The 16,983-nt window shown below is 42.8% G+C and overlaps 1 protein-coding gene across 2 annotated transcripts in view; it reads right to left on the reverse strand.

Moving 5' to 3' along the window:
- Positions 1-16,983, reverse strand: part of SHTN1 (shootin 1) — a 56,309-nt gene that overhangs the window by 3,197 nt on the left and 36,129 nt on the right. The window contains exons 11-16 of one of the 2 annotated variants that reach the window (XM_036385715.2): positions 16,216-16,321; positions 13,849-13,931; positions 10,483-10,592; positions 9,809-9,862; positions 6,954-7,074; positions 5,855-6,038 (exon numbers count right to left, since the gene is read on the reverse strand). In XM_036385715.2, coding sequence (XP_036241608.1) covers positions 5,855-6,038; positions 6,954-7,074; positions 9,809-9,862; positions 10,483-10,592; positions 13,849-13,931; positions 16,216-16,321 — 658 coding nt within the window. Of the gene's footprint in view, positions 1-5,854; positions 6,039-6,953; positions 7,075-9,808; positions 9,863-10,482; positions 10,596-13,848; positions 13,932-16,215; positions 16,322-16,983 lie in introns of both variants that reach the window. The other variant, XM_036385714.2, reaches the window with a different exon arrangement.

Raw genomic sequence — 16,983 nt, forward strand, 5'->3', positions numbered from 1 at the left:
TGAGCCCTCCAGAGCCTGAGCCCCCAGAGCCTGAGCTCCCCAGAACCTGAGCCCCCCAGAACCTAATGCCCCAGAGCCTGAGCCCCCAGAGCCTGAGCCCCCAAAGCCTGAGCCCCCAGCCCAGAGCCTGTGGGCTCAGAGCTGGGCAGGCTCAGGGATGGCAGCCACGTTGCACTGGCCCATCCTTAGGCTCAGCCTTACAGGCCACTATGGATGCACCACCCACACCCACAGAGCCCAAACTGGGCAGCTGCTGAAATCCCTCAAGCTGGAAGGTTCTACGTGCACTGTAGGCTTGTCCTTTTTTTCCTCTAAATTTTCATGTTTATTTTTAAGGAACAGTCTTCCATTCTGGCAAGGTAACCTCCTTGAGAAGGAAAGGTAGAATCAACTGGAGGCCAGAGAAAGAGATTCAGCTACAGGATCCATCTGCCATGAACTGCCCTTTACTGTGACAGTCTTTGTCCTAAAGAAAATGACAAAGAAGAAAGAGGTCACCCCACTCAAAAATCAGAACACTGGGTGGGTACTGCACCAGCTCCCATCTGATGGGGAGAGAGGAAATGAACAGGTTAAAACCGAGAAATAATCACAGAAACAACAGTTGCTGCACTTTCTATTTCAGAAAGTATTTACTCAGCTTGCTGCTGCAGCACTGCATAGAACAAATGAAATTCCATGTTCAAGCTTTAATTACAAGAATTGTCTCTAACATTAGAATTTTGGTATAAGTTAATTAATGCAGAAATTGGCACTAATAGATACAGTTTCAGACTCATTTGATTATCATCAGAAGCTAGTGATTTCAAAAGGAAAATAATGCTTATTTTATGCAAAAGTTGTCAATCATTCCAGAAAAATACAAGGCGGGGTATTTTGAATGTTACAGCAAATTAAACTTTTTAAAGCAGTGTAACCAGAAGAGGGTTATTTTAAAAAGTGCTACTTTTGAAAAGCTGATTGCCCAACACTATAAAAATGGTCAAAGCCATAAATGCCAAGTTCATTTTTATTTCACTTTGGAGGTAACTATCTTTCAAATCCCAACAGCTGGACTATTTAATACAATCTGGTGAATCAAAGTATAATTCTTCACTGGGCTCACAGTGGGGAGTCTGCATTAGTGTATGGCAGCATTCCAACAACTGATGCACAGCCAAACGCTCTGAAGTCTGTTTCATTTATAACAAAAATGGATAAAATGGCAATCATATTTCCACCTTCAAAGGACAGAAAAATGAAAGATGTCGATATAAAGTAGTTTAATGGAGAAAACCGGTGATTAAATCAGTGTTTGCAGCATAAAAATAAGAATTACTATCCGACTTTGTTGTACCAGTATTGCCTTCTTCAAATTCCTCACACTGGTGCAGCACCAGCCTGACAATGCTGCTGTTACAGCTGAGGCATTGTTAAAAATTATTAACCCTATTTATCAGTTATTCACAGCTTACTTTCAACAGTTTGCCAAGAGCAGAATGTTTCAGTGGGAAGAATGAACATAATTTTGGTGCTCCTTTTCAAAAAAACAGCATCTACTTGTACAAATAAAGCTGGGAAAAGCAATGAGCAAAGACAGAGTTTGCTACAGTTCCAAAAAACTCAATTTTGTCCAGCCAAGGTATTTGCATTTAGTTCTGTGCATAGCTCTTCCCTCAATGAGATGGTTAATGCTGTTATCAATATTCTTGTTATTTGTCCAGCTATATATTTAAACCAGAAATTGAGACCCTAGTTGTATTGTACTCATTCACACACAGTTGCTCACAAGTCTGCATTGTATTTTTTTAAAACTAAACACATCAAATCTGCACTGTGAAATATGGATTTAGATGAGAAATGCATTTGAGATTAATTCTGTGGGATATGCAATATTCCATGCTTTGTTATGTAAGAATATCAGAAGCAATCTGTTCTGTTTATGTAGTTACAGAGCCTACAGAAAGTGTAAATACTAAAGGGTTACTAAAGCCTGTGACGTAGCACTGCTGTGACCTTTGCATAAAATTTACAGTAGGAGTACAAAAGGACAAACTAGGGATCAGATTGTCAACTGAGACTTGGATTTTCTTTGTTTCCTCTGGTAATATTAGAACCTTGGCATTATTTAACCTGGGTCGGTGTTCTATTCATGAAATCATTGTAAAATCATTGTCATGTGTATCCATTAGAAAACAGAATTTTATGTCAGTATTCATTGAGAATAAAAGCAAAAAACTGCACATGTGTCTATTATTTCAGAATTCTCAACAAGGTAGGAGAATAAACCAGAGAAGAGCACAGGCTTATACTGAGCAACAGTAAAAAAGACACCAATTCCAAGTTTTGAAAGTCTGAGATGAACAAAGAATTCCACCACAGCACTACCCGTATTTGTCCAGCAGTGATTACAGGGAACATACACAGTGACACTGGTGGATCAGCCCTCTGCTCCCTACTGAAGTGCTACCTGCAACACCAGACACCTGTGAAGGAAGGGCAAGGAACCTTCTCCATTTCAGAATGCCCCTGATAACCCAGCTGAGTACAAAGCAGCCAGCAGGACAGAGCTGCAGCCAATCTTTAGCATGGACACTGTTCCCACTTTCAGGTGCTTCTTTTGAAAAAGCTCAAAAAGATCAGCAAATTTACTTAAATGAAGAATCTTGGTGAGCTTCTGCCTGCACTGAGATGGCACACAAAGAGTACCAGCTAAGAAAAATGCCTCAGTAGCTTCTAAAACAGTTAAAATTGAGGAGACCTTCAACTTCCAGAACATCCTATTGTTTTCTTCATCTGTTGTTTAAACTAAATTGCCCACGTTCAAGCTGCACTGGAAAACCTTTGCAGTTCATTCCAGCTGAGGCTGAGCTGCTCCCTGCAGAGCTGGTAGATGATGTGGGGTACTAAGATTACAGCTGGGAGAGGGAGGACAAATCCTTTAATTGTATAAAATCATCAGATTAAGACTAACCCTCTCTGTAGTGCACTCTGTCAGCAGACAACTCTGCACCCCAGGAACACAATGCTTACCAAGTGCTGAAAAAAACCCCACCAAACAACCCAAAACCCAGGGGCAGGGCCAGACACACCTTTCCCTTCTGTGCCCACACACTGCAGGGGGTCATGGGAACTGGCTTTGCTGCCAAGGAAAATAAATTGTCACCTCTTCTAAGCAGTTGTCCCAAAATTACACTCATACTGGGTTAAACACTGGGGAAGAGATCTGCAGGGGAAGTTACCTGCACACTCAGGTGAGGCCTCAGTTTCTCTACAGGACACAATTACTGATGTCTCCCTTCTAAGCAGCACCTCAGCAAGATTTCACACATTCCAAACCATCTCCTTGATGGCTTCAGACACACAAGAACCTCTTGCACTGAAATAACACCTCACCCAGGGCCTCTAAACTCAGGTTTTCTATAGCAAGCTGTACATTAAAATCTAGGCGAAGAGAGAAGAATAAAGCCTGCCCTGCAAGAGACACCTGGCAATGATGAGACATGCAGTGCTCCCCTGTGATGGGAAAGGTTTGCTCAGCTGCTGCAAACAGATGAACAAGTCACACCTTGGTTAGATTTCAAGGAATTGCAAATGATGGGAGCTGCATCTTTCAATCTCAGCTGGGAATAAGGAGAAGAGGATTTCTCCTGCAGGATATCCAGTCCAGGCAGGGCACTGTTTGTTCAGTGCTCTTCAGGGAATGGAGTGGTGAAACAGGAGCAGAGTGTGGAGGGAAGCAGCCCCTGCTGCAGGGCACACAGCTCAGGGTGATTCACTGTGGGGCCCCCCAGGACACCCAAAAACATGGATGGATCACATGTCCTGGTTCAGCTTCACTCATGCCATAAATCCAGGGATCCAGGATGCACTAAGGGCTCTCCAGATTACAAATCAAAGCATAGCAAACACAGACAATAGTGAGATTTGCTTCAGAAGTGCTCTGCTCATCCAAGCCAAGCTGCTTGCAGGGAAGCCCAGAAAACTGCCTAATTACAGAGCTGAGTTGTCAGACCTGCTGGCCAGATGAACTCCCCTCTGCTGCCTGCTTCCAAGGAGCCCTGCTTCCAACAGTGCTTTCACACCTCCCAGTCTGGAGGCTGCTTCTACCAACCTCTGCTGCAAACAGCAGCCAGGAGAGAAAAGCAAAGCAGTTGCTCTGTACCGTGGTGTGGGGCCTGCAGGTTATCCCTGCTCCTCCTGCCAGCCTGGCACACAAGAGGAGGAGAGCCCCAGCACCTCCTCCCTCACTGGAAATCCATCCCCAAGGACGAGTGGTCCCAGTAAAGCAGGGTTACACCAGCCACTCAGTGCAAGCAAGCCCTGCAGCACTAAGGACTCTGGCCCACCACATTTGTTTTAATGCTTTGAACAGATAAATTCAAGTGAAATGTGTCTTTCGGGATGTCACTGAATAGGCAAGCTGAGAAATAAATTGAGCTTCACATATGCTTTTCTAACACATAACAACTGTGACTGTCAGCACAAGATCCTTTCCACAGCCAATTCACCACGCATTCTGTGAGACCTTGGGCCTGCAATTATTTCATTTCCTTTCTTGTAAATGCAATTTCCACTTAGTTCGTTGAAATAAATGTACACAAAAGGTGGCAGGATTGTCTTGTGTTTTCTGGTTTGTTCCAAATCATAGAAATCCACAAACTACAAACACAATTTTCAGGATCAACCTCACCTTTCTGTCAAGGGTAGCTGCTCAAGAAAATGCAATGGCACTATTCATGCCTAAACAACTGCTGAAAATATCTTGATCTTTCTGATTAAATTAAAATGAAGATCATTTTTCTTCTAAGGATACTTAAATGAAATAAAAGGGGAAAATACATATGATTGAAAATGACATTCTGGTTTTAATTCTCTGTGGGAATTAAATACAACTGTAGTGCACAAAAGGAAATTGGGCTCTCCATCCACTCAAAAATAAATGATGAAAGTACCTGCATAAGAATGAAGTATCAGTTCATAAAAATGCAAACTGAATATTCAGCTCATTTGTTATGAGTTTCTCCTCTGAACAAAGCAATGGAGACTTGCTAGAATAGGTACTGGTGGTATTTTCTAACTGACAGAGCAGGAAATCAGAAGTTTAATTAGCCATAACTACAATATTTTGCCAATCTGATTTGTCTCATCTCTTTCCTTTTCTTGAAATGACAAACTGACAAGCAAGCTGGCAAGGCAACAGAAGCAAGTGCACAGCCTAATTCCAAAAGGAGCCTGGTACTGCTGGAGAACAAACCAATCCTGCAGGGAATCTGAAATAAATATTGCTGAAGTAGGTTTAACTCTGATGCTGGTTTCAGGTCTTCAATTTGCTGTGGTGAAAGATTCTGCTGCCCACCCGTGCAAATGCAGCACCTTTTTTTTTTTTTTTAACTTGAGATTTCAAGGTAATTCAAAATTTTTACCAACAAATTTTTAAGAGTAATAGTCAGGACTTGGTTCAACAGAAACATCCCTGCAAAGCAGCATATAGACCAAGATGACTCATGTGATTGTATTTTTTAAAGTATTTGCCAGAACTACTTTTAATCAAGAGGTAACAATATAACTATCATCCCTCTTCAGGATATGGAAAAACCCTCAACCTTGTTATTCTTCAAATAAAAAGCCCTCTTGAGGGCTTTTTTTTGACAAAAATGAACATGTTTTGAAGAATGTTCACAGGTTTTAGAGGAAAAAAACTTTATTAAAGAGAATTTAATTTCTCCTTTCACATGAGGCTGCAAATTATTTGGGGAGTCAGTGGTAAACAGCTGCAGACTGTGCATTTATCTTGTTAACCAAAACTGATATTAAATCACTTACCAAACACATCTTGTACTACAATATATCTGGAAATCCATGTTCTACTTACTGTAAAGTAGGCTTGGAGCCCGTAGCACCCTTAGGCTGGTTGGGGACAGGACCTGAGTTGGGTACTTTGGAAGTGAAATCTGTCTCCACATCTTTCTGGTTCAGTGCTGCCTGTGGGGCACTGGCTCCTGAACCCAGCACAGGCAGAGACTTTGATTCTGATGTGGCCAAGATTCCAGTGGGACCTAAAATCCAAACAAAGTTTAATGCTTCTGTTACCCAGATTGGTCTAGAAACAACACAAGAGCAGAGCAGAATTCAAGCTAACTGCAGAAATCAAAATGGAATTTTAATGAACAGCATCCAGTGCAAGAGAATATCAAAATACTGCATTTACAGCTCCTGCTCTCCCTTCCTTGTACCACAGGCAGCATTTGCTGTGTTGATCCTCCTGTCTTCTGGGGGGGTGAGTCCTGCTGCCCTCACAGCCCCACTCAGGCACAGTTTTGGTGCTTCTCCCAGCCTGACTGCAGAAATGCCAGCTCTCAGTACTAATGAGCTGTCTGCAAAGTCCAAGATAAAGCTCTACAGTGACATTCAAACCAGTCACACCTGCACCAACCGTGGCATGGACTCACACCTGCACAAATTGTGCAGAACATCAACAGTTTCTTACAGAAGATGACAGTAAAGCACAGCATAAAAACTGGAAACCCCTGGTTTGCAGAGGAGGTTAATTCAAAGCACCACTCCTAAATCTCATTTCTCTGGCTCTCGTTACTCTCAAGAGTATTTTCACAGTAGGTCTGTCATGGTTTGACGCTGGTGCAATGCCAGTGCCCCCATGAAAATATACTCTCCCTAGTGTCTACTGTGAGATGTGACCAGGAATAGAGCAAAGCAGAGACAAGGTTCAAGCAAATAACATCTGAGCTCCAGGATGGAAAGAAGAATCTGAGTCTATGTGTGTGCAGAAATCCTGACAGAAGCAGCTCTTGGAGAAAATGGAATGAAAAGCAACAGGTGAGACAGGGGGGAAGAAGAAGAAGAAGGTGAAGTTCTCATAATGGCTGCAATGGCAGTGGTCTGGAAGAGAATGTGAGCTCCAGGAGCCCCTGAATGCAGGGAGAGGAAGGGGACTCCTGAAGGGCAGCACTTACTGCCACTGTCCTGGTCAGTGGTCACTTTCCGGCGCCGCAGGACTCGCTCCAGCTCTGTTTCACCACTGTCTGTCTCAAGGGACTTCAGGCTTCGGGAACTGGTGGATTTATTCAGTGTTTCCTGCAGCAAGAGAAAGGAATGAGAAACTCCCTGAGGACAGATGATGCCAAGCAGCTCACGTGCACAACTTCAGAATCCTTCACACTGCAGCTCCAGAGCAGCGTGCCAAGCTCTGCCATTGGCACAACAGGAGCAGCTGGGATCCCCTCCCCAGCCCACCCTGACCTGGATTCATGATGCAGGGACAAACCACACTCACTACACATTAGGGGGGTGATACCAGGCTGAAGAGAGATGCCCTGGCCCTGCCACTGGTGAGCAAATTCTGATGTTTGTGGGAAACTGCCAACTTCCTCCATCTTAACGTGTAAAGGATCTTAAGAAACTGCTGGAGAGTTATCATGCACATAATTAACCTCTGCTAACAAAGAGCCAAAGATCCATTTTGTACTGCTCCAGTGGGTTTTATATTTTAGCATGGTCCTGTGTTGCTGCATCCTGGTGTATACATGTATGTGCAGAAGTCAGTGTTTATCAGCTACAACTGTAACAGATTATATCCTGTAACGTGGCTGCTCTGCCATAAACCTGACTCTGTGTCTATATACTTCAAGGCTTCTCTTTTGCACAGAGTTAGATCTCAAGCTGAAACAGTATTTTATACCTACAGAACATAAATAAATAATATTATTAAATATTATTAAATAAATGCTATTAATAAATGCATAAGCAAATGCTATTACTGCCTTATGCCAAGGCTAGCATGTGGTATCAGTGAAGCTGCAAGTTCAGGAGCCCTTTTCTTAAAGTGGGAGGAAAAGAGGCTTTAAGCAAAGCCTGAAACCTCACAAACTTGCCTACAGGAATTTAAACACACATTTAGTGCATACTGCATGCATTTTCCCACTCCCAAAAATTAGTTGTTGGATCAGAACATACTTGATTGTAAAATTTGCCCAAAATGTTTATAATGCAACTGGAAATTTGGTACCCATATACTATTTCATTTTCCCTCTGAATCTTTCCATAAATCTTATTCATTCAGCCTTCCAGAACATGTCAGACTCATACAGCATTTTTCCAGATCATAAATAACATTCTATTGACATGTTTTGTTGATAAGCACATAACTTTTGACTAGAAATAGCCAAGCAAAAAAGGAAATAGCACTGCAAGTTGCAAAAGCTGTGCTACTTTCAGGAGCCCTGCAAAGATGCTCTTAATTTTTCACTCCTGCCTAGAACTTAAAAAATCTTCTTTCAAAACTATTTGAAATTTAACTGAGCAGGTTTTTCATTAGTAGCATGCTCCAGATCTGTACAAATGTATGTGTACAAAAGCAACTTAAAAACGGGAGCCACTCAAACTCTGGAATTTGCACAACATAAATGTGTTGTGTTTGTAACAATTATATGGAGGTCTACACAAAATGCATAATTAGCATAGTAACAACAAATGTTTACTCCATCACATTCCACCCCCATGTTTGTTGTCTGACTGTGCATAATCACTGCTCTCAAGAACAGACTGGAGCTGCATTTTATACAGTTGGTCTTGCACTGCAGATACCCTGAGAGGCTCGAAAGCAAGGAGCCTGACACAGAAATGCAGTGCCTGCAGGCTTCTGCCTGCTCCCCCTGAGTGCACAATCAAGCCTCCCTGATGTCAGAGACACAGTGCTGGAGAAATAAAACAGCTATTAGAGAAAGGAGCCTGGGCAGGACAGCCCTGTCCAACCCTCACTGCTGCAAACAGCACACCACATCCCACTACTCCTGTAATTATGGAATTCTGCCTAAAGAACAGTCTCACTGTTGCATTTTATTCCTTTCCTATTTACTGCCACATTTAATTAAGTGTCCCTCTAATTAGGGCTCAGCATTAGGGTCTAGTGACTCTCTCTAGAGACCATTTCTTCCCTTCTTCCCCTGCTTCTTCACATGACTGGAGAACAGCAACTTTAACCCATCGCTGCTGATTTTAAATCACACTCTGCTGTACTTCCTTGCATCCCCCAAAGCACCACTGAACTGTTTTTTGTATGGGCTGTTTAAGCACAGGGTGATGAGAATGATTAGCTTCACCTTCTAGAGTGGACATGAAGCATTTTGCTTCAATACTGGCAGAATTTCACCTGCCAAAGAGGCACCTCAAACGTTTCAGGGTTACAAAAGTCAGGGAGCAAGAACTACAGATCCTTCTGACACAATTTTAGCTCTTGTGCAAAAGAAGCAACAAGCAATGACTTGAGTAAAGGACACAACAGGAGCACATTGCTCTCAGCTGGGCCAAACATGCTTTAAGTTTTTATTTTATGACAAGGGGTTATATGGACAGCTACTCAGAATCCATTTTTTCTACATATAAATGCAGACAGACCAGAGCTATTGCTTGATTTAAACCTCACCTATGCTAACAAGAAATCTGGTGCCACAGGAAAGAGACCAGTTGATGAGGACAACTCTGCATCTACTGCATGTGCAGTCCAGGGTCTTTACTTTGGACTAGGTAGAGATACTCCATCCCTAAGCATCCCCACGGTGAGTACTTGGAAATTTTCCAAAGAATCTATGGCAGACACAGACCACAAAATCCCCTCTAGTGGCAGGAGCACACAAACCCAGAGAAGAGTGCAAAAACTAATTCTCCTTAAGCCAAACCAAAGTCAAGGGTGGAATTGGGGGATTTGCTTCTACGGCTTCAACCCAAAATGCAGAAGTTTCACAGGTTTGCACAGAAGCCCTGTCAGCTCAATGAGAAGAAAATGAAATTTAATATGAAAGTTTCCTCTTACCAGAATCCCTTTTAGCTCTTTCATTGCACTTTCAGAGGGCTTTGGTGTTTCTGGCTGTAAGCAAACACAAGACACAAATGTTAAAAGTCACATGAAGTGGCCCAGGACAGACTCTGTGCCTGCAGACAGACTCACCCAGGGGCTGCTGCCCAGGCCTGTGGCTGTGTGACACCCCCCTGTCCCCTCCTCCCGTGGGCACAGGGCTAACACTCCATCCATTTCCTTACTCTGATGAAGAGCAGAGCCTCAGCTCTCAGCATCTTGTGAACCACAGACTACAAATAAAGATTATGCTTTTGTGAAGGAGCTAAGCAATGTTCTACAGTAGCCACATTCAGGTAGAAGTTGTGTTGCATAAAAGAAAAAAAAAGTGTTAATGCAGTCTACTTGTTGATCATCCCCTTTAAGCACTTTAGGTATTCTCTCTGTGCTTTTTGTTTCTTACCAGCTGTTTGTTTACAAGCTTCTTTCTGTGTCAAAGAAACTGGCCTTTACTTACTTACTGCTGCCTTCGTTTGTGTTGTTTTTTGCTGCTCTAATTCATTTTATGCAAAATCAAGCAAAGTAAATGAGGGGAGGAAAATGTGTTCTTCTGAATATATAACAGAAAAGTTTATTTTCAGTGTAAATTACTGTACTTAGCTAAAATTATTGGGCTGCTACTTATTCCAAACCTTTGTTTTAGGCCTGCTTGACTGGTTGACTGGTCTCAGGTGAACTCCCTTTTTAATCCTGTCCATCATTTCTTCCACAGCTTGCCTCTTCAGATCTGTAACTTCTTCACCTGCTAAAAAAGTCAAATAACAGATCACAATTCAGAGAGGAACTGCCCAGAAATGGTACAAAGTAAAGAACCATGTTCTCATTCTGGATACAGGGATCTCTGCTATCAGCTCAGCTGTCCCCAGCTCCTCAAGGATAAAATTCCACCCTGCACTGAGCATCCTGACTTTGCAAATGCCCAGCTGCAGAAGTTTGGGCAGAAGCAGGGCCCTCATCCTGAAAAGCACCAAGCTCCAGGACCTGTCTGAGAATTGCACAAGCTCAGTGCTCTAGGCTGAAGCAGCAGGGGCTGGAAGAACACAGCTCTGCTTCCACTGGGGCTCAGCAGAAACTTCCACACTGACACAGGACAAGCTGATAATGCCCCAGGACAGTGACTCCCCCATTTCTCATGGGTTTGAGGACCTGGCAGGAACAGCACACCAACACCTCAGCCTGACCTAAACCCACCCCTTCAAAAAACCCTGCATCAAGTTAAAGGGAAAAACTGAAATACCATGGAAGGAAATGGCTGCTTTGTCAAGAGATTTGGTATCAGGACTGCAAATTATTGAGATGACATATGAAGCTCTGTGATGAACCTAAATAATGCCTGTTAACTTATTCTGGATAACAAAAGAAAAAACCCTTAACATACCAGGAAGGGGAGGGGGGGGGAAGAGCACTTAAATACTTGGAGAAATAGGCTTGATGCTATTCAAAGCTGCCAACCTTGTACCTTATGTAACAGGAATTTTAAAAAGATTTCTGCTCTCTCACTTGTCAGGGTACTCTTGATGATTCATAGAAATGTGGTTTATGTATTCTAAGCTGATTTAATGTCAGCCTTTAATTTCACAAACAGGACTGTTTCAAATATAAAGGCTTAATTGGTGGTATGGGATAGAAACCACTCATTCTAAGTCCTTAACAGGGGTTAAAACAAGACTCAAGTTTGATATAATAACTAGATAAAGAAAGAATTTTCTGCCTTTTTAAAATTGTTATTTTAAGGACAGCTCAACTATTAAGAGGAAAAGCAGTTTATATGTAATTGAAGAAAGGTCAGAACTGTTAGTTTACTAATAAATAATGAAAGAATGGGGAGTTGAGAACTTAAGAGTGAATTTCAGAGTATTTCATGCAATCACTACTTGTGACAGTCTCAACAGAAAGTTGTAATCAAAACATCTAGGATGCTTCAAGGAACTCTGACAAATCAAGGCACCATAATTGGACTTCTACTGAAAGATAAGACTGACCCTTCATCAGAGATCTCACACAAGGTCATCTCTCTAACTGCTCTATCCAGGCCAACAACCTTGTTTCTCTCAGACTGGTAACCAGTTCCCAGAAATTCCCCCAGGGACCTGCCCATGTCACTCCATTCCTCAGTTCCTCACCTGAGAATGGAAGGAGTAAAACTCTCTTTCCCCCACTTCCTGCCTGCTGGCTCCATGCAACAATCCAGCCTGCCTTACATACCATTAGTCTGCTAACAGCAGGGGTCTTTTTAACAGTTATATCCTATAATTTCAGCCAGGTTCCCTTCTTTGTTTAAGTGGCAGCAAATGAGTTAAGCAATTCACTAAAAACAAACTCCTGCTGCTTCAGAAGGAAGAGAGAAACAGCAAGAAAAGCCTTGGTTATTTAACTGGCAATGCCTGTCTAACTAGCCCCGACTCCTCAGGCACTCACAGTCATTTGCAAATCTGTACTTAACTCCTGTTCTCAACCTACTAAGTTTCCAGCTTCCATCAACAACAATAAAATGCAATTTCAGCTGTTACTTGGCATGCAGAGCTACCTTAGTGCAAGACTGTTTTGTTTTAGGTTTTCAGTGTTATTAAAGGATTAGAATTACAGTCAACTCTGAGTGGTAATTTCACAAGATACGAATTGAAGGACGAAAACTGAAGTATTTAACAAACAAGCTCTGTGGAGAGGCTCTAGACAGAAGAAATTTCCATGTTCAGAAATTTCCCTGTATTATGCTGAATAGAACCTGCTCTCTGTTTAATGCTCATAGGTTTGGTCTTCTGCCTCTTGCAGGTAACCTGCAGAAGCACAAAGCCCTGCACATGCTGCAGCTCAATCAGGAAAATTAGAACTTTTCTCCAGTTACAGCAAGTGCTAGGTGTTCCCTTGAGGTTTTTGACCTGCAGCCTCAAAGACTGTTCATACTCAAATCCTTTTGGAAGAAGTAAATTGGATGCTGAGGACCAGTTCATTGTGGAGGCAGAGGTGGCTATGAGGGCTACACAAATTTACTTGGGATCTCAAGAGTTTCGAGTAGAATACAACAAAATGTTTCACTGTGACCATCTGGTCCAACAGCCTGACCACTTCAGGGCTGACCAGAAGTCAGAGCATGTTCCTGAGAGCCTCAAAAACCTACAGGCTTGGGGCACCAGCCACCTCTCTGGGAAGCCTTTTCTAGTGTCTGACCATTCTCACCATAAATAAATTCTTCCTTATGTCCACTCTAAGCATTCCTTGATGCAGTTTTAAACACTCCCATGTGTTCTGTCACTGGATCCCAGGGAGAGGAGCTCAGCACCTCCCTGTCCCTTCCTCAGGAGCTGTAGAGAGCAATAAAGTCACTCCTCAGCCTCCTTTTCTCTGAACCAGACAAGCCCAGAGTCCTCAGCCACCACTCCTAGGAATACCAAAGCTAAAGAACCAAAGATATCACTTCCCATGTTGGTGCACATATGTGACCGTGTTCACTGGGGTCTGAGGATGAGGGAAGAGATGAGGATCTGACTCCATGCTTCAGAAGGCTTGATTTATTATTTTATGATACACATAATATTAAAACTATACTAAAAGAATAGAAGAAAGGATTTCATCAGAAGGCTGGCTAAGAATAGAAAAAGAAAGAATGATAACAAAGGCTTGTGTCTTGGACAGAGAGTCTGAGCCAGCTCACTGTGATTGGCCATTCATTAGAAACAACCACATGAGCCCAATCCCAGATGCCCCTGTTGCATTCCACAGCAGCAGATAACCATTGGTTACATTTTGTTCCTGAGGCCTCTCAGCTTCTCAGGAGAAAAAATCCTAAGGAAAGAATTTTTCATAAAATGTGTCTGTAACACACAAATTCCTGGGCTGCAATCCCATTTCTGGACTGCAAGGCAGAGGAACGTGCTGGATATGGAGAGCTGTAGATAATGCTGTCAATCAGAAACATCTGAACCACCATCTTTATCCCCAGCTCCTTTCCTGCAGCCCCAGAAGATAACCCACACAGCCTGAGAAGGGATGAGCCATACCTGACTCCTGCTGAGGAGGCTTCTCCTTCTTGCTCACGTTGGTGTTGGAGTGAGATCTCTTGCGAATCATTGACATGAGAGACCTTGGGGGGAAATGAAACACACTGTCATTCTGTCCTGGGCCCCCCACTGTCATTCTGTCCTGGGTCCCCTCACTGTCATTCTGTCCTGGGCCCCCCCACTGTCATTCTGTCCTGGGTCCCCCCACTGTCATTCTGTCCTGGGTCCCCCCCACTGTCATTCTGTCCTGGGTCCCCTCACTGTCATTCTGTCCTGGGCCCCCCCACTGTCATTCTGTCCTGGGCCCCCCCACTGCCAGAATGAGCTTGCACATGACACAGCACCAGCCTGCTTACACCTGATTATACAGCCACTTACAAAAGACTCATTTAATGGTTCTCGAATGCAGATGCACTGAATTACCCCCCACAATGCCTCCCATCAAAATGCACCAGAGAAATTTATTTCTTTTTAACAGACATTAGGCACAAATCAAAACACTCCAGATCTGAATATTAAAAGCCAGGGTCTCATTGTGACACATGACAAACAGAAGCTGCTCTGGCATAATAAACAGAAAGAAGAGCTGTAGATGTTGAAGTATTGTTCTCCAGAGGACACTTAAATATGGTGATCAGTATCTCCTCACCATTTCCAAGTTTGTAATCTCTTACAGTGTCAAATAATTATCCCCTCACTATATTCACAATGTATAAGTCCACACCAGCAAATGATTCATCTTCAAGAACAAAGCTCCTGTGCACATCTGATGTGTCAGTGGGGCCAGTCACCCCCTACTGAACATCATTCCCTACACAGCAGTGACATCCCTGCCTAAAAGGTCAAAACTCTGTCCCAGAAAAATGTAGCAGCCATTGCCTATGTCCTGAAACAACTTCTACCCACATACACATCACAGTGCATGAGGAAATAGTCTGACTTTGCTCAAAATTAATAGTTGCACCTACTCCAAACAGTAAAGGGCACAAATTTAAACAAAAAATCCCATGACACCCCTCCACAGTTATTTCATGCTATCCATCAGTGAGAAAGGAACAAGCAGGCAAATGAGTTAATGGACATAAAAGAAGCAAAAGGCCAAACACAATCTTCCTGAATATGTTCAGTTTCCAAAAACAATGCAAGATGCACAAAGGGATGAATTCTCCCCAGTAATCAGATCTATTCATAAGTTTAACACAGTAGTTAACAAGACTCCTGCATGTCATTTCTATTACAGAAGGTTGCAAACTGTCATCCAAGTCCATTTATTTTTAAAACCAAGCAGACAATGTCAAGGCTAGCAGAGTTTTTGAAATTAACTAAGTGTCCTTTAGTGTTTTGTTAATTAATTTGGGTCTAATGCCTGATACATCAGCATAGACTGGTCATCCTCTTTTATAGTCCTTTGTAGAAATCAAGCCAAATTTTGATAATTTTGCCCAAAAATGCTTGATGACTGGGTGGTGATTTTCATTTGTTTTTTTTTTTTTTTCCTCCTTTTTAACTTATGAAAGTAATTGTGGGAACTCAATGGAGTCTGCATTTTCATCATCAGTATCTGACATGAAGGAACACACAATAATCCAACATTTCCTTTGGTTCAAAGGAGTTTTCTTGGCAATAGAAAGCATTTCACAAGTCTATAATTACAGCTATCAGGTGAATAGGAAAAAAAATAATCTCCTAAATTTAGCGGAGACAGGTATCCCTCCTCCTCCAAAATCACAGTCTAGACAATCTGTTAGGCTTGGCAAGGCAGGCACTGCTCAGAATTGGTCAGGCTGTTAAGTCTGGGGGCAGGTGGGGCACTGAGCATGTCCTGCAGTACAGTAAATACAGAGCAACCCCGATGACAAAGGGAGAAAATGATGCATCTGACTCCACTGATATCAGAAGGCTAATTAATTCCTTTATTATACTATATTATTCTATATTATATTAAACTATATTACACTGAATCTGCACAAGCACTCAACTCCACTCAAGTGAACTGAACAGAATCTTGTGACTGTCTGCTGACCAACAGCCTGGACACGTGCTTGGCCCTGACAGGCCAAGGAAACAAAACCCCATCACTCTGGCTAAACAATCTCCATATTGCATCCTCCTTTGGCACAACACAGGCACAGCAAATGAGACAAGAATATTTTTTTTCTTTCTCTGAGTTTCCCTGCTGTGATTCCCAGAAATACCCTTGGGAAGTTGTGCCTTGCTTTTCTCTGTGAAGAGAAATGCAGCCACGGTGCAGCTCAGGAGCCCCAGACAGGTGGAGAAAGCCTTTTTTCCTTTGAATTACACTCTTCTGCTTGGATGCCAGTGATGAAGGAGCCCTGCTTCTGCTCTGCCCTGGCTGGGAGCACTCACCGGATGGGGTTGGGAGGAGGAGGAGGAGGGAGAGGCGGCGGCGGGGGCGGCGGCGGAGGCGGGGCAGGATTTTCAGACTGCTGGATTCGCTTCTGAAGCTCATCAACTGCACGGGGGCAACGAAACAAAGCACAGTCAGCTCCTGGGCTCTCTCGTCCCCTCTGAAAACCAGCTTTGATGGTTGGTGAAAAAAATCTCTACTAATTAACTAAAGAACAAACAAGAGTAAACCACGCAACTGCCCAAAGTCAATTTTTTGACATTTTCTACCAAGAACAACGCACAGGATTCCCATTAAAACAGCTGCCTCCAACCTGAGTTACTACTGAAACTGAAACTCTCCCTCACACAGGATTCTTCAAATAAAACGACAGAGCAGGGAAAACTTGATCCCATTTCTGCAACAGTGTATCAGAGGTTGTATTTGAGAATGAACCAACGAGAGATCAAAGACATTGACAATTTCAACCTCCAGACCTCTCTCTACCTTGCCGATGGTGTGGGCTTTCCCCATAAAAATGGTTGAAATTGGGTCGTGGTAGAATGGATTTTTTTCTCTCCTGTTTTCATGTCAGACCTAAAATGTAGAAATTGCTTTTCTGCACTTGAAATGCTGTCAAATATAATTAACTGGGAAGGGGCAGAAACAGAGGCAAAAAAAAAGTCCTGAATTTCTTTTAGTTACAAAAATCCTTAGCAACTGTTTTGTGTGCAGTAGGTTATGGGAGAAGAATATGATTTCCAAAGTGGATATGGTTCTTTTTTCTT

Source organism: Molothrus ater, chromosome 8 (genome assembly GCF_012460135.2).
Source record: "Molothrus ater isolate BHLD 08-10-18 breed brown headed cowbird chromosome 8, BPBGC_Mater_1.1, whole genome shotgun sequence".
Taxonomy (NCBI): Eukaryota; Metazoa; Chordata; class Aves; order Passeriformes; family Icteridae; genus Molothrus; species Molothrus ater.